Source organism: Halichoerus grypus, chromosome 5 (assembly GCF_964656455.1).
Source record: "Halichoerus grypus chromosome 5, mHalGry1.hap1.1, whole genome shotgun sequence".
Classification (NCBI taxonomy): domain Eukaryota; kingdom Metazoa; phylum Chordata; class Mammalia; order Carnivora; family Phocidae; genus Halichoerus; species Halichoerus grypus.
This window is the reverse complement of record NC_135716.1, coordinates 140,375,171-140,402,832: the sequence shown is the minus strand read 5'-3', so window position 1 is coordinate 140,402,832 and position 27,662 is coordinate 140,375,171. Positions and strand designations below refer to the sequence as shown.

At 43.4% G+C, this 27,662-nt stretch overlaps 1 protein-coding gene across 15 annotated transcripts in view; it reads left to right on the top strand.

Moving 5' to 3' along the window:
* FGGY (FGGY carbohydrate kinase domain containing) overlaps positions 1-27,662 on the top strand; it is a 426,891-nt gene that overhangs the window by 212,350 nt on the left and 186,879 nt on the right. For all 15 annotated transcript variants that reach the window (XR_013448163.1, XM_078073063.1, XM_078073070.1 and 12 more), the window contains one exon: positions 6,558-6,661. Coding sequence is in view for 14 of the 15 variants with exons in the window: in XM_078073063.1 (XP_077929189.1) it covers positions 6,558-6,661 (104 nt within the window). In the remaining variant the exon portion in view is untranslated. The remainder of the gene's footprint in view (positions 1-6,557; positions 6,662-27,662) is intronic.

The following is a 27,662-nucleotide window of genomic DNA, read 5'->3' as shown; positions in this document are numbered from 1 at the left end:
AAGGAGAAAGCTCCTCCTGCCCCTTGTTGCTTTGGGCCTCTTTTCTCAGGGAAGGCCCCTCCAAGCTCTATGTGGCCGAAGGAAAAACGAGATACATCAGCTCTCCACTCGCAGTGGGCATCAGCTATGGACTGCTATGGATTGGAGTGGACATGAAGTGGGGCTAGAGAGCCTCTCCTGAGGGAAATCTGGACATGACCTGCCTCTCGCCCGTGTTAGATGAGCCTGACCTAGGTGATTGACATCTCAGAGCTCGAGAATATAGGACTTGGGGAGGCGTTTTTCTGCCTTCCTGTTTCTAGGAAAGGAGACACTTGACTTGGTTTTTTGAAGAAACACCAATACACAATATTTGAAGCACAATACGCAAGTGTATTGTGTACTGAGAGTATCTGAGAAAGGATCTCCATTTGCGACCCATGTCTTCACATACATTGTGGATGTGGAGGAGCGGTTCAAACTTTGATGTAGTATGGCAGAATTGGGGCTAAAACTCAGATTTTCTGACTCTGAACCCATGGCTCTTACCAAGGTTCTGTGGTGTGCTGATACTTAAATATGTATTTCCCTTACATAAGACAATATAACATCAAAAACTGAAGGAGTGTAGAAGGAGCATGGGCTTTGGAATCGGACAGGACAAGGTCCAATCCTGACACTCCTTCTTCTATCTGCATCATGTTCCTTGGGCATGTCACTTGAATACTCTGATCCTTTCCTTCTGCATCTGTTAAGGAGGGGGAAGAATATGGACGTTGTGGAAATTAAATGAGATAATATTTAAAGAGCTTAGCACAGTACTCAGCCTGTCTTAGATGTCTGGTATGGTTGCTAGAAAGGAAGAAAGAATACAACTGTCTCTTGAGAAATAATTGAGTTGATGTTGATGCTGATGATGGTGCTAGTGGTGAGGGTCATTCTGGTAGTGGTGATGGAGATATAGCTACCATTAATCAAACTTTTATTTTTGAAATCTCCTCAGTATCCAAGCAACCCTATGATAGTGCTATTGTCTTCGTTTTATAGCTGGTCTTCCTGTCTCCAAATTCCACTCTTCTCTCATTACAATGCCCTACTCCTCAGATTCCAAGCCTAGATATATCAACAATGAGTCTACTGGAGAAGAAACAAGGAAACGCTACAGACTTATTTTTTTCTCACTTTCCCATTTGAAACCCTGTGAGATAGGCTTTGCCTGTGCTATATATATGTGGAGTCTGTAAATATGGGTCATCATCAGAAATTCCCTGAACTTATTTATAACACTGTGGGCCAGCAGTGGCTGAACCTCTTCTGTCAGGGATCTCAGGATCAGTATCTTTAAGACCCCAGTATTTTGAGATCTACAGCTAAGTAAATATCAGCCACATGGTTATTGGGTTTTTACCTTGGAGAACAACCTAAGAACGAACAGTTTGAAATCAGGCTACCTGGATATGAATCCAAGCCCTGCTTCTTGTGAGCTGTGTGAATGTGGTTAAGTTACCCCTCATTTGTAAGCTTCAGTTTCCTCTTCTCTGAAATGAGGATGATAACAGTATCAGTCACATTCAGTGGTTGTAAGAATAAAATGAGACAGGTATGGAGAGAGCATGTGCAAAACCAACTCAGTTAATACTAGCTCATGTCTAGGGTTTCTTCCTGTGAAAGCCTTTGTGCCCTGGATGGGGAGCTGTATCACTCAGGGCCCACTTAGAAAAATCTAAACTGCCCTAAGTATTTAAAAAACAGGGAATTTAGTACAGAAAATTGGTGACACAAATAATGAAGGTGCCAAGACGGGCTATATCCCTGTGAAGCAAGCCAGCGATCAGCAAAATGGAAGCTGTTTCTACCCCTAGGCAGGAGAGACAAAGGAAGGAGCGGGTTACCAGAGTCCAAGGGTGTCAGCAGATGTCAGAGCCATGCAGCCCTGTCAGCAGAGCTGAAGTCAAACAGGAGAAGGAGACACACTCTGCTTCTCTACTTTCTGCATCCTTCAGATCTCCTGGCCGATGTTGAACTGCAGTCTGCAGGAACCCACAGTACTGAGCAGAGCAGGGGACTTGATAAAAGCCAATAGGCCCAGGACTCTTACAGGCTCAGTCTCAGACCTCAATGACCCAGTTGCTGGGACCTCACTGCGGTGATAATCACCATAGAAAGTTTGAAAGAGTCTTCCCCCCGCTGCTGAACAATGGCCCAGGTTTTCAAGTTGCTGTGCTTGGGGAGGTAGAATTTGGAAAAAGCCTTGGAAAAACCTAGAAAGTTGTTGGAATATAAGAGCCTCTCCTTGGCCCTCGAGATCCTGATTTCTGGAAAGGCCTGCTTGCTGAGCAGCCAGCGCTGTCAGTATCTGGGGATTTATGTTCTGAGGAGGCACCCCTACCCTGCCTTTCCCCTGGCCAATTCCTGCAGAACACAGCATTGACCCACCTCATGGGGAAACCTCCCTGAACCCCTACCGATTGAGCTCAGCTGCTCCTGTGGTCCCCATGCTTCCATCCTATCCTGACCCCCCTCAGAGGAGTGCTCCTTTAGGGTTTTCTTTCCCTCCTACCAGACTGGGAGCACCCCAAGGACAGGGAGTCATCTTCCTTATCCTTGCATCCCCATGCATTGGTACTTTTGCCTCCTGCTCTGCACTAGCATCTGTGTAGGGGCTGGGCTTCTAAGCATGTGGATAAGAAAGTGTCAGCTTCCAGAAGCTTTTATTATAGAAGAAGAGGCAGGCAGTGTAGGGTTTTTAAAACCACCAGTGTCTAATACCTATTCTTCTGAAGCTGTTTCAAAAAATAGAAAGGGTAGGAAAACTTCTAAATTCGTTCCATGAGGCCAGCATTAACTTGATCCCACAATGAGACAAAGATCCCACCAAGAAGGAGAATTATAGATCAATATCCCTGAAGAACATAGATGCCAAAATTCTCACCAAGATACTAGCCAATAGGATCCAACAGTGCATTAAAAGGATTCTTCACCACAACCAAGTGGGATTTATTCCTGGACTTCAAGGGTGGTTCAACATTCACAGATCAATCAACGTGATACATCACATTAATAAAAGAAAGGACAAGAACCATATGATCCTCTCAACTGATGTAGAAAAAGCATTTGACAAAATACAGCATCCTTTCTTGATTGAAACTCTCCACAATGTAGGGATAGAGGGAACATACTTCAATATCATAAAATCCATCTATGAAAAGCCCACAGCGAGTATCATTCTCAATGGGGAAAAACTGAGAGCTTTCCCCTAAGGTCAGGAACACAACAGGGATGCCCACTCTCACCACTGCTGTTCAACATAGTACTAGAAGTCCTAGCCTGAGCAATCAGACAACAAAAAGAAATAAAGGCATTCAAATTGGCAAAGAAGAAGTCAAACTCTTACTCTTTGCAGATGACATGATACTCTCTGTGTAAAACCCAAAAGACTCCACCCCCAAATTGCTAGAACTCATACAAGAATTCAGTAATGAGACAGGATATAAAATCAATGCAAAGAAATTAGTAGCATTTCTATACACTAACAATGAGACAGAAGAAAGAGAAATTAAGGAATCAATCCCATTTACAATTGTATCAAAAGCCATTAAGATACCTAGGAATAAACCTAACCAAAGAGGCAAAGGATCTGTACTCTAAAAACTACAGAACACTTATGAAAGAAATCATGGAAGACACAAAGAAATGGAAAAACATTCCATGCTTGTGAATTGGAAGAATAAATATTATTAAAATGTCTATGCTACCCAGAGCAATGTACACATTCAGTGCAATCCCTATCAAAATATCATCAACACTTTTCACAGAGCTGGAACAAATAATCTTAAAATTTGTATGGAATCAGAAAAGACCCCGAATAGCCAGAGGAATGTTGAAAAAGAAAACCAAAGCTGGTGGCATCACAGTGCAAGACTTCAAGCTCTATTACAAAGCTATAATCATCAAGACAGTATGGTATTGGCACAAAAACAGACACATAGATCAATGGAACAGAATAGAGAACCCAGAAATGGACCCTCAACTCTATGGTCAACCAGTCTTCGACAAAGCAGGGAAGAACATCCAATGGAAAAAGGACAGTCTCTTCAATAAATGGTGCATCCAATAAAATTGGACAACCACATCTAGATGAATGAAATTTGACCATTTTCTTACACCATACACAAAGATAAACTCACAATGGATGAAAGACCTAAATGTGAGACAGGAATCCATTAAAATCCTAGAGGAGAACACAGGCAGCAACCTCTCTGACCTCGGCCGCAGCAACTTCTTGATAGACACGTCTCCAAAGGCAAGGGAAACAAAAGCAAAAATGAACTACTGGGACTTCACCAAGATAAAAAACCTTCTGCACAGCAAAGGAAACAGTCAAAAAAACTAAAAGGCAACCTATAGAATGGGAGAAGATATTTGCAAATGACATATCAGATAAAGGGCTAGTATCCATGATCTAAAGAACTTAATCAAACTCAACACCCAAAAAACAAGTAATCCATCAAGAAATGGGCAGAAGACATGAACAGACATTTCTCTGTAGGAGACATCCAGATGGCCAACAGACACATGAAAAAATGCTCAACACCACTCAGCATCAGGGAAATACAGATCAAAACCACAATGAGATACCACCTCACACCAGTCAGAATGGCTAAAATGAACAAGACAGGAAACAACAGATGTTGGCGAGGATGTGGAAAAAGGGGAACCCTCTTACACTGCTGTTGGGAATGCAAACTGGTATAGCCACTCTGGAAAACAGTATGGAGGTTCCTCAAGAAGTTGAAAATAGAGCTACCCTACAACCAGGCAATTGCACTATTAGGTATTTACCCCAAAAATACAACTGTAGTGATCTGAAGGGGCACCTGCACCCCAATGTACATAGCAGCAAGGTCTACAATAGCCAAACTATGGAAAGAGCCCAGATGTCCATTGACAGATGACTGGATAAAGAAGATGTGGTATACACACACACACAGTGGAATATTACTCAGCCATCAGAAAGGATGAAATCTTAACCATTTACATCAACATGGATGGAACTGGAGGGTATTATGCTGAGCAAAATAAGTAAATCAAATTATCATATGGTTTCACTCGTGCAATATAAGAAACAGCACAAAGGATCATAAGAGAAAGGAGGGAAAACTGGGAAGTCATCAGAGAGAAAAACCATGAGAGACTCTTAACTATAGGAAACAAACTGAGGGTTGCTGGAGGGGAGGTGGGGGGGGAGTGGGGTACCTGGGTGACGGGCATTAAGGAAGGCACATGATGTGAAGAGCACTGGGTGTTATATGCAACTGATGAATTATTGAACACTGCATTGAGACTAATGATGTGCTATTATGTTGGCTACTTGTATTTAAATTAAAAAAACAAAACAAAACACTATCTTGTGTGCTAGGGAAGTTCAAGGGTGTATTTGAATACTGAACAGGGAGACTCCCATCTTTCCTGGAGGACCAGGGAAGCTTCATGAGAAAGTAACATTGGAGTGAGGAATAAATAGGAAGTAACCTGGCAAAGAGGTTGGGGAATGGCATTTCAGATAGAGGCAAGAACAAGTGCAAAGGTCTTGAAGTGGGAAAGAGAGTGGGGAGTGGGGGCGAGGCTGGTGCTGCGTGGAGATGGGGAGGTCCGCCAGAGCCCCGTCTCCGCCCTGCCCCCGCATGCTGCCCCCCGGCCTGTGTTGTAGTGAGGAATGTTGGCATGTTTGCCGCTCCCACTTCACGACGCCTGCTGTATAGTTTTGTGCATAGAAGATGCTTGTTGGACATTTGAATAAATGATGGACCACTCTAGGATCTAAAGAGTCCTTTTAGCTCTGTCATCACATTCATAACTTCATTTATCCAGCAAGTATCAACAAATACAGTCTGTGCACAAGAAGCCCGAGCTTATACCATTTACGGGAAAGTCTCCATTATCGCGCATTCTTTGAACAGAAACTCACTGTCAGTCACCCTGTCCTTTACACCAAGAGTTCTGTGATAAGTAGTAATAAGAATGGGGACCTAGAGATGCCAAAAAGATTCAGTCATCACACAGCTCAGTTGCCTTCTTTGAGATTGAAATGGGATGTGTTAAGCCAGATCCCATTCAGCTCTGCCCTTAACTAGCAGTGTGACCTTGGTTGGGTCACTCAACCTCTGTGTGCCTCGGTTTCTCCACTGAGGGGTGTGGCACTAACAGTAGGGACTTGACAGAGTTAATAGAAAGGGAGGTTGTGCACGTAAATATTCAGCACAGTGCGTGGTATTTTCTGAGCGCAGAATCACGGATGGCCGATGCTTTTATTACTCTGGCTACAGTTACTGTGATTCCTACAATGGTTAGATGCCGTACACTGACCAGATTAAGCAAGGACAGCACGAGTTACCTAGTTTCTCCATGGCAGGCAGGTATGTTCTCTTGCTTTCCATCCGAGACTGGCCTGCACAGGAACGCTCTCTCAGTGTTTGGCTGTATAAAGGAGTGTCCTATGCTTGTTCTTAGCTTTCTTTTCTCATTCTTTATTTTAGCATTTTTTTAAGAGGGTTTTGTTTTGTTTTGCTTTCTCACAGGAGTGATTGGAGCAGATGTGAGAGGGTACGGCCTCGCCTGTGAGGGACAGCCAATGACGTCACGGCTGGCTGTCATCTGTGGAACGTCTTCTTGTCACATGGGGGTGAGTCTGCCGGGCAGGGGGCAGGGCCACCACCCCTTGGTGGGGGGAGGGGCAGCCTAAGAGGAGATGTGACTTGCTCGCCCCTTTGCCTGTCAGTTCCTTCCTTCCTGCTGCCCACCTGCTGTCTAGCCAGAAGCCCAGCCCGTCTCCCAAAAGCTGTGCTTAGATTTGCTGGATCTTTCTTTTTCCAGGGGCCAGATTCTTAAAAAGTGTGCAAAGGTCTGAGTCTGTCTTTGACATCACCCTGGTCAGAGAGCCCAGGCGTGAGGGGTGAAATTGGATCCAAGGGTGGCAACGCCTTGCTCCCAGGCGGATCTGTCCCTAATGGGTTGCTGAGTCTTCTCTGCAAAGGGGTGTCTGTTTTCCTTGGCCACTGAGCTCTCTCCAGATCAATATAAATCCATCTCCCTGGGAGCGCCCTGATGATCTATAGAATCAGGCTGCATATCATGACTTCAAAAGAACACTGATAAGCAATTTTCACTGTTAATTTTTCTCCATGAATTAGTGGAAAGGCGTTCTCCAAGATTGCAGTTAAAATTTAGTGCCTGCCCTAAAATTTATATCCCCTTTAAATGCATGAGGCTGAAAGCATTCCATTTCGATAAGTACCCATTTCTACCATATTTTTATTTAAAAGTCATTACTCTGTTAAACTTAGATGGACGACTCCTTGGATTTTTCCCAGATGAGTAAAATAGAGGGAGAGAGGGAGAGAAGGAGGGGGAAGGTGGGCAAGGATTAGCGTGGACACAGTCCAGGGCAGAATCTCTGCAGCCATGGAGGGAATCATGTGCCATGTCAAACTGTGTTGAGTAACAGTAGGGACCAGTGAGCCTTTTTTACCATTAAATATTTTGGTTGAGTAAATAGTGATACATTTACTTACTTACTTATCCCCTCTTCTTGTGTCCAGAGCTGTGCTAAACCTTGGGGACATAAGGGTGACAGAAGTCCTGCCATTGATGAGGCGCAATTATAGCTGGCATTAACAGTACAAGGCCCCAGGATATCCATTCAGACTGAACCTGTGATCCTGAGCATCTACCATGTGCCAGACACTGTGCATAGCTTCCCATTTCATGGAGATGGTAGAGCCAGCCCCGTTGGTTTCCAGTTTTACTTCCTCTGCTTACTAAGTATGGGCCCCCTGGCGAGGTATTTATCCCCTCTGGGCCTCAGATTCCTCATCTACAAAATGTGGAGAGTTCTAGTACACGGCTCCTAGTGTTCTGAGCATGAAATGAGGCTGCAATGTGCTTCACATGAAGTAAGCACACCACAGTGGTTAGCTCTTGATGAGTTGTGCTGGTGCTGTCGGGCAGAAAGGAGACCGCGACTAACTCTGCCTGGGAAGGGTTTTGGGTTAGGGACACATTTTCCGGAGGGGACATTTATGTTAGATTCCAAGGTCATAGATTCCCTTGATCCTCCCCTTCCCCCCATCAAAAACAAACAAACAAAAAAAAAGTTTTCTTTTTTTTTAAGATTTTATTTATTTGTGTGTGTGTGAGAGAGAGAGAGAGAGAGAGCACGAGCAAAGGGAGAGGCAGAGGCACAGGGAGAAGCAGGCTCCCCGCTGAGCAGGGAGCCCCATGCGGTACTCGATCCCAGGTACCTGGTATCATGACCCGAGCCGAAGGCAGATGCTTAACCGGCTGAGGCACCCAGGTGTCCACCCCCCCGTTTTCCTTTTACTTGTTTCTGTGGACAAGATCTTAAGTGGAACTTCTTTAACTGAGTTTTTAAAACCTCTTCAGCAGGCCTCTTGTAGGGCCCAGCTATCCCTGAAGGCAGAGGTCTGCAGAGGCCTCAGGCCTCCTCACACAGGGGGTGCCCGGCCGGGCAGCCCGCACTCATCTCCCTAGACACGAGTCTACACTGGTTAGCTTGTCTTAACTGAACCCTGACTGAAACCTATTTAAATCACCCCCATTTTCACAGGGACACCTCTAATCTGGTTTCTCCTGTGAAATCTGAATTTCAGGCACTTTTACTACACTCAATTCAGATTTCTGAGCAGAAGCAAATCCAAATGAATGTGAGGGACTTTGTCGTGTCCCCACTTCTCATTCTCCTTGTCTCTTAATGGGGATGGTACTCCCTTTTCCTACAGGATCCATTTTGCAAATCAGGCAGCTAAGGAATAGAAAAGTCCAGCAATGTTCCCTGGGTCACAGGCTGTTAAGCTGGAGCTGAGCACTCAGACCCAGCTCTGTCTCATTCCCAAACGCATCCCGCTCAGTGCCTCGCTGTGTGTGCACGATGGTCATGTCCCTCAAAGAAGTGGAGACAGCCTGGGCTTCAGAGCTAAACAGATGTGGGTTGAACACCTGCTTATGCACTTTTTGGGCTTGTGACCTGAGAGGTGAGCTACTTTTCCGAATCTTACATCCCTCCTCCATCCCATCGGGGGTGGCTCTGCCAATCTCACGGTGTTGCTGGTTAGTGTGAATCGTGCACGTATATATCTAGGACAGAGCAGACACTCAGAAATGGTGGGGATTCTTAGTACACTTTCCTAGTGTCATATAAAGCTCACATGAAGCAACTGTTGGGGCTTTAACGAGTTTGATGGGCAGCTGCAGTTGGTTGCAATGAATGAGGGCCATAAAATGCCAGTTTATTATGGTCGTGTTGTGCTGGAAATAAAGTCCCCACCCCCATCCCGCTTTGTACTTGGGAGTGGGAAGGGACCTTCTGGGCCAACGGGATTAATCATCAGCTTTAATGTTATGTGGTGAGGGCGAGACTGGTCATGCTGGCATCAGAAAGTGCCTTTGATCTTGCTCAGGTGCCAGGCGCCCAGTGAGCCAGCAACAATAACACCTTTGTGAGGTCTAGGGGAGGTGTGGGTCTAAGGAAACACTCCCGGGGAAACTCAAGGACCCCCTTTGTTGTGGTTCTGGCAAGTAAAACCACCAACTGTCAGGAAAAATTCACCAAACAGAACACAGGGACCAGAAGGGGCTCTGGGCTTTTCAAAAAGTGGTATTCAACCTGGTCTAAAGGATTCTGTTTCTTCCTGTCTGTGCACTGCTGATGTTTCTGATTCAGTACATTGATTGAGTCAAAATTCCTGAGAATATTTTATGCTTGATCCAGGTTGCCTCTTTCTAGATATGAATGAATGAATGAATGAATGTCCAAGTAAGCAATTATTCATAAATACTTAGAAGTTCCTTACTCCCGGTCCCTGTTACTTCCAGGAATCTGGAAAAAAGCTTGAGGTTGAACATAAGACCTACTAATCAGGCCTTTGATATTTTGGAAGATACAAGTGTGGGCTGTACATTTATCTTCCTTTAGGTGATTTAATTAACAAGGAAAAAAGAATACTTGTTCCTTTTTTTAACTCCATGAAAGCGGAGCTGCTTGTTCAGAGTTAATTACTACCAAGTCCCCCAAACCCAAGATAATACACAGCGGGGGTTAGCCAGAGGTTGAAAAGTCACGGGGTCAGATGGAGCTGATCCTTGCCATTGCTCTACCACCCCTTTCCTGGGGTCGTCAAGTCAAGCGGTAACTTGGCAACCTGTGTTACAGTTAGCATGTCAGATGAGGAAAGGACCCTGGAAAGTGGAAGAAGTATTGAAGAGGTAAGATGTGAACAGAACACTAGTTGTTGAGGGCTGGGAATTAATCTGCATCTTAAATCACTCAGAACTGAGGTTTTTTGCAAGGACTTAGATGAATGTGGGGATGGTGGTTCTCTGTCGATCCCAAGGACGTAGGCTCCTGTGCTGGCCCCTCCACGTACTGCATTTAGATCAGATACTCCATCTTCTACTCCCTCAGTGTTCTCATCTGTTCAATGTGAGCAATAGTATTTACCCATAAAGATGTTTTGAGGATTAAATGGGGTGATCTTTGTAAACGGCTTGTCACTATGCCCAGCATAAAAGACCAAATACAGTGCTGTTATTAAAAAATGATTCATGAAGGCCAGAATGATCCATTTGGTAATGGATTTGAATTAGAGGCATCAGAGTGAACTCATGTTTAGCTTCATCTAGTTTATACATAGATACACATACAAGTATCTATAGACGTGTGTATACCTACACATGTCTGTAGGTTAGTAAACATACATATATTTCCTAGCTCTGACAGTTGAGAGGATCTAGAAACTAGAATACCCCAGCAGCTAGTTGTTCCAAGCACACCGATACCCAGATCTTGGTTTCTAATATATTTCTCCAATAAAAAGAGCCAGGGTTCCTTAGAGAAATGGTTGATTCTAGGACTGGAGCAGGAAATGGAGGAGATAAGCCTGGGGCATCATATAGTGCCAGAAAAAGTGAGGAAATGCTCAAAAAAAAAAAAAAAAAAAAAAAAAAAAAATATATATATATATATATATATATATATATATATATATCAGGAGCCAACTGAGGGTGCCCCCAGTGACCAAGACTGGAACAATGTGGACAGCAAAATAAAGTGGTACTGGATAATAACCTAAAGTATGACACAAATATCATGAGTCCATAAATGACTAAATGAATAAGACAAATCTCTCCTGCAGAAGAATTCCAAATAATTTATATAAATACTTCCCCATCAATGAGGTGGAACATAATTTCCCACTCCTTAAGGGTGAGCTGCACTTAGTGACTTTCTTTCTAAGCGGACAGTATGAAAAAGGGGGGAAAAGTATAATTTTACAGAGAAGTCTGACAAACGTTACCTCTGCCAGGTGGCGAAGGTCAACATCAACGGTGATAAGCCGTGTTGATAATATGTACTGTTGATATGATTTAATGAGAATGGCACTTTATCATCCTCCTCAAAACCCATAACCACAGTCTGATCCTAAGAAAAAAATCAGCAAATCCAAACTGAGGGAATTTCTATGAAATACCTGACCCGTACTCCTCGAAACTGGGAAGGTCATCAAAAAGCAAAGTCTAAAGAATCATCACCTAAACAGATAGGACAACTAAATGTAATGTGGGGTCGTGGGTGGGGTCCTGGAACAAAAAAGGACATTAGGTGAAAACTTAGCAAATTTGAATAAAGTAAGGCATTTAGTAATGATATATCAATATCGCTCTGTAATTGTGATATTTCTACCTCATGTGGGATATTAATGGTAGGGGAATCTGGGTGTGGGGTATATGGGGACTCTGTACTATTTTCATAAGTCTTCTGTAATCTAAAAATATTCTAAAATTAAAAGTTTATTTTTAAATCATTCATTAAATCATTCACTCATGATGGAAACATTTTCTTATACCTGCCTGGCTAAGTGCTAAGGATATTAAGATCAATATAATGAACATGGAATGCCTGCCTTCATTGAGAAAGAGACAAGAAGGGGTACCCGGGTGGCTCAGTTGTTAGGCGTCTGCCTTCCGCTCAGGTCATGATCTCCGGGGTCCTGGGATCCAGCCCCGCATCTGGCTCCCTGCTCCTTGGGGAAGCCTGCTTCTCCCTCTCCCGCTCCCCCTGCTTGTGTTCCCTCTCTCGCTGTGTCTCTCTCTGTCAAATAAATAAATAAAATCTTTAAAAACAAAAAAAAGAAAGACAAGAAGGGGACAACTGCAGCATAGATGGGAATTGCTATGGTCAATGCATGACCAGAGTGTGGTGGGAATAGGGAGAAGGGCCCGCCCGAAGTCTTGAGTAGACAAGGAAGTTTTCTTATAGGATGTGATATTTCCCTGATCCCACTGGGACACTTCCTGCCAGCCCAGTTTCAGGCCACATGCCCTGTCCTCTCTCTTCACTTTGTTTTTCTCTTCTGTGTCTACAACACTGTGCTGGTGACTTCCTCTGAGGTCTGGATGGGATGTGGTTATGTGCAGGCCCATCAGGAGGGCACCATAGGTGGGGAGAATAGCCACATGTCTTGAACAGATGACCTTCTGTTAGCAAGTTATCACCGCTAAGAAGAGAGTAGTCAGGTAGGACCAGTTTCTCTATCTCAGTCTCTTTAGCAAGTGGTATTGGCTGAGGTCATTGAGAAAGGTGGACAGGGAAGGGAGTCCTCATGGTACAAATAGGATCACTGTTACACCTGCCAATGAAAGAATTAGGGTTCTGTGCATGAAGTGCCCTGCTCCCTCTTAAGTCACCACCATTCCCAGGAGACTCTCCATATGGAGGCTGGCCCAGGGCCTCACAACCACATTTATTGAAAATAGACTATATGCCAGGCATCAGTTTGTCAAGGGGAGGGTTGATGTGGTTCTGCGAGCAGTAGGAGACAGGTCATATACTCACGAAGCTCAGAGTAGTGCTTCTCCTGGCATTTGAGGCTAGGGAAGTTCTACACTGTTCTGGACGAGGAAGACATTGAACATCTCTGGCCCAGCCTCAGTCAATATGAGGAGACAGACAATAGTATTAGCTGCTACCATCTATCAGGCACCTACAGTGTACCCAGCACTGTGCTGAATCCTTTATGTCATGTAATCAACAATTCTGGGAGATAGCCACCATTACTGTCTTCATTTCCCAAGTGAGAAGAGTGAGGCAAACAATAGTTAAGTGGGTCATGCCATGTTCAAGCCCTCTAGGGGACTGACCTCAGAGTCCTCGCTCTTCCTTTTCAGTTCAATAGCTTCTTGCAAAGGTCCAGAGGAGAAGGAGAACAGGCTCAATGAAAATATGAGCAAATGTTGGTGCAGACCTCTCACCAAAGAAAAGATTTGAAAGACAAGCACCTGAGAAGATTCTCACCATCATTCGTCATTAGGAACATGCAAACCCAAACCACAGTGACATACACACTTATTGGAATGGCCAGTCTTGGGGCAAGGATGTGGGGACTGGAACTTAACACGCTGCTGGTGGGGGCATGAAATGGCACAACCACCTTGGAAAAGAGGTTAGCAGTTTCTTCCAGAGTTAATGTACACCTACCATGTGATCCAGCCATCCCGCTCATGAAAGCCTATGTCTGCTTGTAAACTTGTACAGAGATGCTCGCAACCCCTTTATTTGTAATAGCCCTCCATTGGAAACAGCCCAAATGTCTATCGACAGTGACTAGATGAGTATCCTATTGGGATGTCCATTATAATGGGTTTACTACTAAGCAATAAAAGGGAATGAACTATTCATATAAGATACAGCATGCATTGATCTCAACGTAAGTATGCTGATAGAAACCAAACCCCAAAAAAGTACAGACTGTGATTCCATTTATTTAAAATTCTAAGTAATGCAGACTAAAGTATAATGACAGAGAGCAGATCAGCGGTCACCTGCAGCAGTAGAGCAGGTATGGTGGCAGCCAGGACGATAGGCGGAACGCAGGTGGCACAAGGAAACTTTGGGGTTGATGGAGATGTTTACCTTGATTATGGTAATGTCTTCACTGGTGTATGCTGTGTGAAGACTTATCAAATGTGGGGCGCCTGGGTGGCTCAGTCGTTAAGCGTCTGCCTTCGGCTCAGGTCATGATCCCAGGTCCTGGGATCGAGCCCCGCTTCGGGCTCCCTGCTCTGCGGGAAGCCTGCTTCTCCCTCTCCCACTCCCCCTGCTTGAGTTCCCTCTCTCACTGTGTCTCTCTCTGTCGAATAAATAAGTAAAATCTTTAAAAAAAAAAAAAAGACATCAAATGAGACGCTGTCAATATATGCAGCTTACTGCATGCTAATTACACCTGGACAAAGCTTGTTGAAAAAACAGAAAGGAAGACCAGAAAAAATTAAAAACAGTAGTATCTGCAATCACTTATATAGTGCTTACTATAATTCAGGCACTGTTCTAAATAAATCTATAGAAATTATATCATCATCATTTTAAATAACATACAATAAATGTTAGTTTTCACTTATTTCCTTCTAGCCCAACTTAATTCTCCAGCTACTCTGATGTGGTTTATTATTCTCTTCTTTTGGCCCCAAGCACAGACCAATAGTTATTGTTATTTGTGTTTTACTGGTACCGACTTGTATCTCAGATGAAGCAGACTTGCTTAGTGGGTCCGCGTCTCCTGTGGCCCCTGTTGGCCCATCCTGTCCAGTTGGGAGCTAGGGCTTAGTAGATGCTTAGTGACTGCATGGTTGGATTGCTTCCCACCCATTTGCCCCACCACCCCAGAAGTGTGCAGGTGCTTGGATTTTCCAGAGGGTCTTCTTACTTCTTCCTGATCCACCTTTCATCATCTGTCTCTGCTGAATGGGGCCTGAGTGGAAGAAGCCCCTCACGTGTGAGTTGCTGGCAGTCTGTTGCCCACCCCACTTTACCAGAGATATCTGGGTGTTCATTTGGCCTCTCTGGGAAGTAAGATTTTTCATTGAACAGTGTTACTTAGTGAGTCCTGGGAGACACGAACCATCCATACTTGCTTTCTCTCCTTTCCTCCACCATGACAGCCTTCCAGCACTTTCCAGTCCTGTGCTCTGCCCACCCTCCCCACCAGCCTGTACCCTTAGGAGGAGAACTGACCCTCCCTACTCCTCCCCCCCACCCCCAGCAGCTCATCAGGGCACCTTTTGTCTCCGAGTCCTTCTACAGCCTGATGTCTGTTCTCTTGGGGAAAGAGAGTTGAGGAGCCCGAGGCTCTGGACTGTAACCACAGCAATGCCCCCCCATCAGACCTGGGCCATGTTCTTAGAGCCTTGCTCTTTGGGTGATGGCCTTGGTGCAGCTCTGCAGCTTCCTCACCGCAGGGAGGAGGAAGTTCCCCCAAAGCAGAGTGTGGCCTGGGCCCGGGGCACTGTTTCACTCAGGCCAGTGTTAGAGGAGCAAAGGATGCTCCCCATCATTACTTAGAAGGGGAATGCAAATTGCAACCACCGTGAGATCCACTGCACGCTTTTCGATTGGCTGCAGTCTTGGTGAGGAAGTGGGGACAGGAACTCCTCCACGCTGCTGGTGGGGACGTGAACCAGCACAACTGCTTTAAAGAGCTTAGCAGTTTCTTACAAAGTCACACCTACTATGTGACCCAGCCATCCCACTCCTATAAAAGCCTGGCAGGGCTGCCTGGTCCCATGTTTCTGGAAGACCAGGAACAGTGCAAGGTCAGGTGACCCAAGGCCTCTCCGAAGGTCAGAAACAAAAGCTTCTGGTGGCTTTTGTCAATTGGCCTGAGCTTGGCTTTCCACAAAGACGGCAGCCTGCCGGGAACAATGGTCAAAGAAGCAGAGGAAAACAATAAAACTAGCAGCAGTAAGAGTCACAACTAATGTGTACTGCATGCTTATTGTGGGGTAAGAAATGTAAATATCTGATCAGACCTCCCTAATAACCTGATGTAGTTATCAGAATTATCCTCCCACTTTACAGATGCACACTGAGGGTCAGAAAGACAAAGGTTACATAGCTAGTAAGCCCTAGAGATCGGTTTGCAGCTCCGCTGTTTGATTCCAAAGCTGATATTCTCAACTCCCAGAACAACGATGAGATACAGGCGGCAGGGTGAGCTAGCCGTGCGCATGTGTGTTTTGTGGGAACGGGGGGTGGAGTGATTACAAGGTAGATCTTTTCCAAAGCCTGATGAGAAGTGCAAAGTTAGGCTTGGATCAAAGCTAGACCACAGTACTCTTGTTTTCCCTTCTTCCCGGGCTTTCAAATCACTGCCTTTCAAGAGGCCACCAGTCTAACGATAACAATAAAAATAAACAGCATCATTTGTCACCATTGTCCCTGGGGAGGAGAGTATTTATGAGTCTTCCCTGTTTCCCTGCTGCTCTGTGGTCAAGTACTTGAATAGGCAATTTGAAGACAGGAGGCCAACCTCCCAACTCATGAAGATGTTTTTATATTTGTTTGGAAGAGCATGAAATGAAAACCACATTGATTTTTCCCCCCCTTTTCCCATTTACCACTCATCTGCTGCGTGGGTAACTCTGGTAGTGTGGCTGCTGAGGGCGACCTAGCAGTTACGGGAGTGTCTGTGCTTTTCCGGAGGCTCATTGCACGTGAAAAAGATGCTGAAGACAGCCTTCCCAGAGCCCTCTCCAAGGACTGGGTACTGCGCCACGGACCTCGACACGCTCCCGTTCACTTAGTTTTACGTGTATTTAGTTCAGAAGTTTTAGTAGGTTGGCCTTGTTGATTTTCTCTTATTTTTCTCATTTCCCTCTCCAACTCCCCTTCTATGCTCCAAGGGCCTCTTTTTTTTCATATATTAATTAAATTTTCATATATTTTGTCCCCCAGAGCCATTGTAAGTTAGGGGTCATTTCTCTTCTTCCACTTAAACAGTGTTAGAGCGCAAGGAGCAAGAACGTCTAAGAAACCGAAGATCCCAGGAAAACCCATGAGAAATTTATTGAACAGTCAAGACTATAGGATTGAGACTGAAAGTCTCTTCCTAATGAATAGTCAGTGGCTCCGTACTGCCAATAGAAAAAAATGTTCAAAAGGAAAACTAAATGGACATTTGACCATGTTGTTAAAGATTTAGGATACATTCAATTAAAAAAAAAAAAAGATAGGAGTCTTAAATCCAGAGGAGGTGAAAGTTACTGCAATGCTGTCATGTATTAAAAAAAAAACAACACTGTTTTAATGAAAGATCATTCACATAAAATTCACCCCTGCCATGTATTTTTAAAGCCCCTAGAGAACTGAGTTTAGTGATGTTTGAGAAAGAGAACATTGTAGTGTGCATCTTTTTGGTGACACTATGAAGAGATACCAGCATGTAGCCTTTATTACTTAGGGAGGGAACAGAAAGAGATCTCAAAACAGTAGGTTTCCATTTCCTTGCTCTTAGCACAGTACCTGACATGTGGCTTGGGACCAGTACATGTTGGATTGATGGATGGATAGAAGGACAGGCAGAAACATACTAGGTAGCCAAATACAGTATACCAGATATACATAAAAGTTCATTGAAGACCAGATCATGCCATACCAGTTTGACTTACTTTTTTTGATGGATTTATAGGCTATGTGTGAAAGGAAGAACCAGCATGTGAACTACCTAGTCTTTAGTAAGGCTTTAGTTCTTTGTTTGATCAACAGACTCTTCCCACTTGACACAGAGCCTTGGTCAATCCAGTAACAAAATTCCACCCACTTGAGAACTGAGTTTTTCAGTGAATTACGGCTTGAAACAGGCCAAAAGCAAAAACATAAAACTGATTGAAAAGTATCCACTACATCCAGTTGCCAAATTTATGTGTGGGCTTTTCAACCATTGGTTGCGGCCTTGTGTGAAGCCAGGAAAAGACTGGGTCTTGATTCTGTAGGTCGAGGGGACATTTAGCTGGAAGGTGCTGCTTGGCTTAGACCAGTCATGGAGCCTCCCTGACTTGGGCACCTATCATCTGCCTGCATGTTAAAATTTACTGAAACTTCCTTAGGTTTCCATGTAACTCCTAGCTGAGAGATTTACTATGGCCTTGGGATACATGGCTAAGGTTCTCTGGAATTAGGGAAATGGCCTATGAAAAAGAAGACAGAACCTGAGAGAAATTGGCCTGTTTTATTAATATGTATATTTGTTTTTCTGTGATGTGAAAGATACTAATTTACATGGACCTGACTACCCTGATAGACCACAGTGAAGATGTTCCTCAGTATTAAGTCTGATGGCTTCACGGTCTTGATTAAAATCTCTCGGTGTGTCTCCTGAGTCCCAGAATTCGAGCAGGGCATTGGCAGATCTCACATGATCTGGGCCCTACCCACCTCTAGCTTTATCCCTCACTGTCCCTCACTTTTCCTCTATAGTCTGGCAAGTACATTCACACATCCTTATCTGAATTCCATGGGGCCCAAGACGTTTGAGAACAGACAATATCCACACTTGTAAAAGTTAATATTGGGTGTATGACAGTATGTTACATGACACTGCCGGACAGGTCTGGGGCGGCACCCCTAATAAAACACATTAGTATTTCTACAGCAGAACTTCCGAATATTCACACCAAGTGGGTTAAATAGATTCTAAATAGTTTGATCAGTTCACATCGGATTTTACCATCAAATGAATCAGGGAAGAACTTGGTATGTGAACTGCTTTAGATGCGGTACAAAATTCTGTTTGCTCTTCTGGAAAGAAGTCCACGTGCTCTCCTTTGCCCAGCCTTTGAGCATGTGTTTTCTCTGCCTGGAGTGGCTACATCTCCCTTCTGCATGGTGGGTATCGTCATCACCGGAATCATCACCATTGTTACCATTCACATTTATTGAGCATTTTCTGTATTTGATGCTCCCAGTAAGTCTGGGGTGGTTCTCATTGAGTTATGATCTCCAGTGTCCAGAAGAGTAAACTGAGGCTTGGAAAGGTCACAGAGCAAGGGGTGGAGCTGAGGTTGTACCGAAGCACAGGGACCTCAAGCCTGTGTCCTCCGTCACTGTGCCATCCAGCTCAGGCATCTCTGCAAGGCTCTCTCTTCTTCCTCTACCACCGTTAGTTAACCTTGCCCCTGCGGACCTTCCTTGCTCCTCCTGCGCAGCTCCAGCCCAGCGTTTATCATGGCCCGTGTCTTCCCGATAAGCTGGAGCGCCGTGAGCAGTTGGGGAAAAGCCTGCTTCATGCTCTGTCTCTAGGGCACACTAGGTGCTCGACACAGAGTTTATAATTGGGCTCACCCCCAGAGATACGCTACCAGCAAATAATTTGTATCCCCCATGAAATAGATATGAGACACCAAACCCCAAATTTAAGGATGTAAAATCTTGGATCTAAAAAAGAGAAAGAAATATTCAAAAAAGAAAAGGCTACTCAGGTTCCTGTCTGGTGTGCAAAGAAGAAGAATTTGTTGGGGACAGCATTTCAAAAATGAGCAAGGAATAGGTTTATACTTAAGAATAATAATAGCTAGGATTTTTTTATAAGATTTTATTTATTTGAGAGAGACTGAACATGAGCGGGGGTGTTGCAGAGGGAGAGAGAGAAGCAGACTCCCTGCTGAGCAGGAAGCCCGACGCGGGGCTTGATCCCAGGACCCCAGGATCATGGCCTGAGCCGAAGGCACACGCTTAACCGATTGAGTCACCCATGTGCCCCCATAGATGGGATTTATTACATGTGGACCATGCGCGGGTTCTGTGCCAGTCTGTATATAGCAATTCTAACCCTCACTATTGTAATATGTAAGATTAATTTAAGAAAGAGAAAGATGTAGTAGCCATGTTTTAGATCCTAATAAAAGGTAATACTAATATATTCAGATTAAATAAAAAGAGTCATTAGAAGGTAGTAACCTAAAATGGCCCACAAGAGTACATTTCTCCATCTAAGAGATGATGGAATTGAGGTTGAAGAGATTTGAGAGCTGGGACATGTGGGAAGTGAGGTCTGGACGGGCTCCTGACTTTTATATCCATTCCTTGAAAATGTTAACATGGTATCAGGAATGTATCCTGCTCTCCTACCCAGGACTGGGTCCAGCTTTGAGCTCTGCTTTCAGAAAAATCTGGGGGAACCTGAGACCTGGAAAGAGGCACATGCTACACAGTTACAATGTTTAGAAGAAACTGGCCCCCCTTCTTTATTTTTAATTTTTTTATTCAGAAATGATTTCAGGGGCACCTGGGTGGCTCAGTAGGTTAAGTGTCTACGTTCTGCTCAAGTGATGATCTCGGGGTCCTGGGATTGAACCCCTGGGGCTTCCTGCTCAGTGGGGTCTGCTTTTCCCTCTGCCCCTATTCCTGCTCCTGCACTCGGGTGCTTTCTCTCTCAAATACATAAAATCTTTAAAAAAATGATCTCAGACTTACAGAAAAGTTGCAAAAATAGAACAAAGAATTCTGTATACCCTTCACCTAGATTCTTCTAATATTTTGCATAAGCATTGTACCCATATTTTATATGTATAAATATTTTTTCTGAATCATTTGAGAGTAGGTTGCAGATATAATGCCCATTTACTCCTAAATGCTTCAGTATGTATTTTATAAAAACAAGAATATTCTCTTATATAGCCATAATACAGTTATCCTATCAGGAAATAAACACAGATACGATTCCGTTATTTAATCTATGGACCTTATTCAAATTACATCACCTGTCCACAAAATGTCCTTTACAGTAAAAGGAAAGGAAATGTTTTTCAGAGCTTGGGATAGTTAGAAGGTGGGTTAGTTCTGACTGCTTGAGGGAAACCTTAAGGGTTGGCTTTATTTTCTTGTTTATTGAAGTTTTTGTGATGATAAAATGACTTAACTCTTTCTTGGTGCTTTGGAGTTGGTTAAATGCCTGGTGGAATTTGATACTCGGAATAACTAAGTGCCTTCAGAGCAGGTGCTGTTTTCTTTTTTAAAAATGAGGCTCAAAGAAACTGAGTGATTTGTCCAGCATCCCACAGCTAGCAAGTGATAAGGGCCAAGACTCAGATACTCTCTGAGGAAACCCTGAGCCTTTTCCTCTGCATCCTTAGTGGATTCATCTCTATTTACTCAAATTGAAGGATCTGGCAGCTGGGGGAAATCTGGTTCATTGCAGGAAAGGCTCCTGATTCTGTCACTAGTCTCCATTGTGATTGGAAATTCTCTGATCTTCAAGCCATTATGTTCTCAGCGTGCATACAGTGGACCTGAGGAACTCCCTAACATTGCATTTCCCCAGGTCCCACTCCCACAGGGTCTGACTGGGTAAGTCTGCCTGGGAAGGAGTGTCTACAAATCTGTACTTTTAACATGTGCCGCAGTGCTTCTAAGGGAGGACTTGCAGAAAAACCGCGTTCCGCTTCTCCCGAGTAGCAGTTCCAGTATCTTTCCATCAGTGTTTCCGCCGGGCTTCGCAGAGCCTCTTGTACATAGGAGGACTCTAAATTTACACTTGGTGAAGTTAAGCGTGAAGTCAATGCATGTAAAATGACTGCAAAATGAAGGAAATCAAGTTGGACAGTCAGTCCCTGTCGTTTTGGGACACAGGTTCCTTGAGTCCCTTCCTTTCAAATAAGTTTTCTCTCGGTGAGCTGAAGTGCAGACGGCATGGGAAATCAGGACTTGGCTAGAGTACCTGGTGGAATCTGCCAACAATTAGAGATTGTAGAATTCTTATTTTCTCATGAAAAGCAGAATGAAGTGAAACAGAGACCCCATTTGCAGCTCTGCGAAGACAAACAGAAACCAAAGCACAGACACACCAGTATGCAACAGGAAACCACAAAAGCCTAAGATCTTTCAGTATAAATAGGAAGTCAGAGTTTACTTTTGAGCCCACAGTGCCAAGCTGAAGCAGAGTGTCTAATCCAGTTCTCTGCCCAGCCCTTCCTGGATCCCTGGCACAGATGAAAGATGATGCCACCTGGGTGAAAGCATTTTAAAATGTTTGTTCTGATCAGGGCTTGGAGCAAGCTCCTTTTGTTTGTGCTAGTGAATAATTTGGGGCACAGGTGCAGCTTGGATTTGAAAGCATTAATTGGTCTCCCTGGTTTTCCCTGCAGTGATATCTGAGACCCCAGTCTTCCTCTACAAAGTAATCTTAATCCACATACATTCATAAGGCATTTGCCACTGACAGCCAGCTTTCATATACCCCATCTGTGGATCTTTGGGTCCAGGTGCATAGTAGTGCAACACTCCTGGAGTGTTCTCTGTGTTTGTTACATCGGCCTCTGTAACCTCATTTGATTACTACCATTACATTGGAAAGTAGGATACAAATGATCATCACTCTTTTGAGATAAGGAAAATATAACGTGGTAGAGAAGACATGGGTTTTGAAGTCAGATCTCTGCTCACATTGAAAATATGAAACTTTCTTATCCAGAGCACCTTCTTTTATTCAGACAATTGTTTTTGAGCATCTACTCTGTGCCAGATGCTGGAGTGAAAATAGCACAAGTAGACTTAGACCTAACAGTCTAGTGGAAGGGAGGGATATTAAGCAAACAGTCACAAAAATATGTGATTATGGACCTTGATAAATGCTTTACAGTCATACCCTGCTGGCGGGAGTATGAATTGGTGCAATCACTTTGGAAAACAGCAAATTGATGTCTTTTGAATATGCATGTACCCTGCACTCCACCAATTCCATTCCTAGGTAAAAACCTGGAGAAGGTATTGCACCTGTGTACCCATGTGCACCCAGGGACAAGTACAAGAGTATTCATTGTGTAATTTCTCATACTGGCCCCAAATGTGAGTCAGTGCAGACTTCTACAAGTCACAGAATGGATAATTAAATTGTATTATATTCCTACAGTGGTGTGCCTATTTAAAATGAAGGAACTAAAGCTATATGAACAACAGTTTTAAGTGAAAGAAACAGGATATGCAAGAAATACAGAACTATTCATATAAAATTCAAAAAGAGGCAAGAGGAACAGTATATTTTAGTAATGCATATATAGGTGCCAAACTTAGGAAGACAAGTCAGGAAATGATTACTATGAATATCAGGACACTAGTTAATTACATGGCTGGGGGTGCTGGTTGTGGAGGTAGAAAGAAGCCTTCCAGTGGGGTTTTGGGGAGCTGGCATTTACTGGTGAAAGATGCATGAGTACTTTTTTCCCCCCCTTTTTAAAAAATTCTATTTATTTGAGAGACAAAGATAGCGACAGAGAGCACGAGCGAGACGACCGAGCACGAACAGGGAGGAGAGGGAGAAGCAGGCTCCCTGGGATCATGACCTGAGCCAAAGGCAGATGCTTAACCAACTGAGCCACCCAGGCGCCCCACATGAGTACTTACTATCAGTCTTTAAAATGTACACATATGTTTTATACACTCTTCTGTAATATGATATATAGGTGCTGTAAAGCAAAGGAACAACCATAAGAGCATAAAGCCAAGTGACTGATACAGTCTGGGTGGTTGGCTTCTGTAAGGCAGTGATGTCACTAAGCAGAGTCTGATAGGGGAGGAAGGAGGTGTCTCCATGGTGGTGGTTGAGAAGAAAGTGGTCTAGAAATTGCAGCAGGATAATGGGAGGGAAGTTGGCAGGTTCAAGGTGACATAGGAGAATGGAGTGGTACCTGTTAAGGCTCAAGAAGCAAAAAGGGGCAGGGCAGGTTGGATCTATAAGCCTTATGAAGGATTTTGGTCTTATATCTTACAAGAAACTGAAAGGTTGTAACGACAGTGGGTAACATATTTGAATTTACAAAGGATCTAAATAATTGCAATTTTGGAGAACAGGTTGGAGAGAGACCAGAGTGGATGCTAGGGGACCATATAGAGGGAGAGGAGGGGTCCGGGTGAGAGGTGATATCATGGCACCTTGCCTTGGATTATAGTGGGGGAGATGGGGAGAAGTGGATATATTTGAAGGATGTTTAGAAAATGCAATCAGTGACATTTTTGGCAGTAAAAAACAACAGCGTTGCAGAGTGGATGCAATATAGCTTTCCTAGGTGAGTCACCAAGTCTTCCAGGATCAGCTAGTGCTTAGTGAGCAAAGGTCTGGCTAGACAGTAGTAGGGTCTCAGGCGTTCCTTGGACAGACTTGGCTGACAGGAGCTTTTTTGGTTAACACTATCAGCTGTGTTTTTATATAAAAATTCAATGTTTTGCCCTTGGCTCTTAGCAAAAGCAAAGGTCTCCCCAAGAAGTAGCCATGTGAGCACGTGATTACTTCTGTGGTAGTCCTGACAAAAATGCCTAACCCCAATCTAATCATGAGGAAGTGTCAGAAACCCAAATGGAGAGGTATTCTACAAAATAATTTGCCTCTACTCTTCAAAAATATCCAGGCCACAAAAAATAAAGACAGGAGGGTTCCAGATTAAAGCAGACTAAAGAGGGACGCCTGGGTGGCTCAGTCGGTTAAGCGTCTGCCTTCAGCTCAGGTCATGATTTCGGGGTCCTGGGATCGAGCCCTGCATCGGGCTCCCTGCTCTGTGGGGAGCCTGCTTCTCCCTCTCCCACCGCCTGCTGCTCCTCCTGCTTGTGTTCTCTATCTCGCTGTGTGTCAAATAAATAAAGTTTAAACAAACAAAAAAAAAAGCAGACTAAAGAGATGTGACAACTGAAGGCCATGTGTGCAGCCTACTCTCAAATGATTCAGAAAAAATATAAAAATATAAATATATAAAATACGGGTACAATGCTTATGCAAAATATTGGCAGGACCTAGGTGAAGGGTATAGGGAATTCTTCTGTTTTTGCAACTTTTCTGTAGTCAAATCATTTTTGAATGAAAAATTTAAAAATACAGGAAAAAACAATAACAGCCATGTGAAGGCTGTGCCTGTATTTGCCGGGCCCATGCTGATAAGTTAATATGGCATTCATTTTACCCCCATAAAGTCATGCTGGAAAATTTGTTTTAGAATTCATATAGACTGGAAAAGTGATCTTTAATCTGAACATCACAATATTTTCTGTTTTCTAGTAATAAAAGCTATACAACCGATCATCTTTTCCTTCTAACCCTGGAAGCCAGGAAGCTCAGAGTTAAAATTGAACACTCAAGCTAAAATATTGAACCTTCTTTCTGCCATATTTCCACTCTGATTTTCATCAGTCTTACATTACACGTTACTATAATATATGTGTTGTGTGTGTGCGTGTGCACGTGTGCACATGTGTAATGGGGAAGTATTTAAAATATATTCAACCTTTTGTACTAGTTTTCTATGGCTTCTGTAACAAATAACTACAAACTTGGTGGCTTAAAACAATGCACATTTATTTTCTTAAGGTTCTGGAGACCAGAAGTCCAAAATCAGTTTCACTAAGCTGAGATCAGCTGTCAGCTGGGCCTCCCTCTGAAGGTTCCAGGGTAGACTCTGTTCCTTGCCTCTTTGAGCTGGTTTACCTTGGCTTGTGGCCGCATCACTCATCGTGGCCTCCATAGTCATACTGCCTTCTCCACATCTGTGGCCAGTCTCCCTTATGATTGCACTTAGAGCCCACCTGGATGATCGAGGATTATCTCCCACATCTCAGGATCCTTGATGTAATCACATCTACAAAATCCTTTCTTTTTTGCCTTATAAGGTAACATTGACAAGTTGGAAGGATTTGGACATGGGTATGTTTTGGGGGGCCATTATTCAGCATACCACACACACCCTTTGTGAAAGAAGTGACACATAAATACCTTCTTAAAAGTAAATAAAAATAAAATATATTAGTTTGTTTCTACACTCTAATTCATGTATAGCAAAGGAACACAGGTAAGGGAATCAGATTCCTATATTGTGACTTTCAATCGCTTTTATGAATTGCATCTAGTTTTCTATTGTATTTACTATTTAGTTATTGCTGGAGTAGAAAAATATATTTGATCTTAAGACATTGATCTTATGTCCACTAACCTTGCTAAGTACTCTTACTAAGTTTTAAAATGTGCATATGTTTTGCACTGTCTGCATGCATCCTATCTTTGCCAGTAATTCTTAAACTATCGAGCTAGGTAGCCTAATGTGATTTGGATGGTCGGAGAAGGCTTCTCTGTAAGACAGTAAGGTTGAATTGTAATATTCTGGTTAGAAAAAAGAGCAAGCAGAGGGGACAGTATGAGCTATGTCTGTGAGGTCATTTCACCTGCAAAATTTTGTCTCTTTTTTCCCTTCTCAGTACCTTTTGTTGTTGTGAAATTTTGTCTAATTATGTTTATCAGGACCTCCAGGATTTTGTCGAGCAGTTAGGATAATAAAAAGTAATCTCATCTTGTTTCTTATGTTAGAGGGAATGTATCTAACATTTCTCCAGTGAGCATGGTATTTGCTGGAGATTTCTGATGTATATACCATTTATGGCATTGAGAAAATGACCTTCTGTAGCCTTCAGGACAGATGATCAGTATCCTGTGCTTGAATAGCCACTAAGGATTATTTTATTTGGCAGTCTAATTCCATAGCCACAGAGCTCCATCGCGGTGAACTTCATGAGGGCAATGACCATTAACTTGCTATGGTATCCAGTGTCTGGCACAGTGCCTGGGACCCAATTAGGCATTCAATATTGAATGAATGAACGAATGAAGGAATGGAAGATACTTAATACATATTTGTTGGATGAATGAATTAAAGTTAGCAAATTATTATTTAAAGTGAGCCAAAAATCTCACTCCTTTCCATACCTGTCATAAAATGAATTGAGTTCATGGTGCTGCCATTCTTGCTTCCTCTCAGCCCCTGGCATGGTCAGCTAGTCATTTGACATATGAAGGAATAAATGAGTGAGTCTGTTCCAGAACATTCTGCCCATGGCCATTAGACTTTGCCCCTAGAGATTCACATTTATTTGAACTGAAGCCAGGTGGTTAAAGATGATTTAATCAGGACAAAATAAAATACGCTCTTTAATAGAATAATTGCTTATTTCATTTTTTCCTTAAAGTTAGCCATTCATCTCATGCCACTGTCTTTAAATTTATATATGTTGTCCATGGAGTAATGAAAGTGATTACGCTGAATGAAGTCAAAAGTATTCACTAAGGACTGTCTTATTGTGTGACTAGAGAGTTTATGATTCCAGTATTAAACTAGAGACGGGTTGGGTACAGTGGCAGGCTTAGAGTTTACATCAAAAAGACAGAGTTGAACATCTGAGTAAGGAGATACACAGATTTGCCGGGGAACAACTGAGGGAGGGTGGTTGTCATAAAAGAGGCAGGAAGTTAGGTAAGAATGTCTTAGTAGTTTTAAATACTTGATGATGGTGGTTCTAATGCTGTGTGTACTTCCCGTTTCAAAGGGGTATTTCATTTAGTAAGTTAGTTCATGTAACACCCCATATTAGAATGTCCAATGTCTTGAAATTGATTACCTTTTCCTAACTTGGGACTCTGTTCAGAAAGCCTTTGACGACACCTCTTGCCTAGAAAGTAAAAGTCACTTAGTTTAGGCATCTCCAGCTCTGTGCACCCCCTCTCCCAGCACACACGCTGCTCCAGCTGTGTGTAATGGGTTCTTATAATAGGGGTCTTCCTTCTCTGGAGTTTTTGGAAGAGGCCTCAGAGACCAGGTCACTTATGCAGGACTTGCTAAAAGATTGCAAAACTTGCCCTGGGGTATAAAATAGAGATGGAGGAAGTCAAAAGTGAGGACTAAGGAAGGAGGCTGAGGTTGACTATTGTATCTGAGATACTAAGCAGAAAGTGAGGGCTGCTTTTGGGAACAGGTGTATGTCCACTAAAAACAAGGCAAAGGTGTGTGTGGGTCCAGCACAAAGGAGCCAA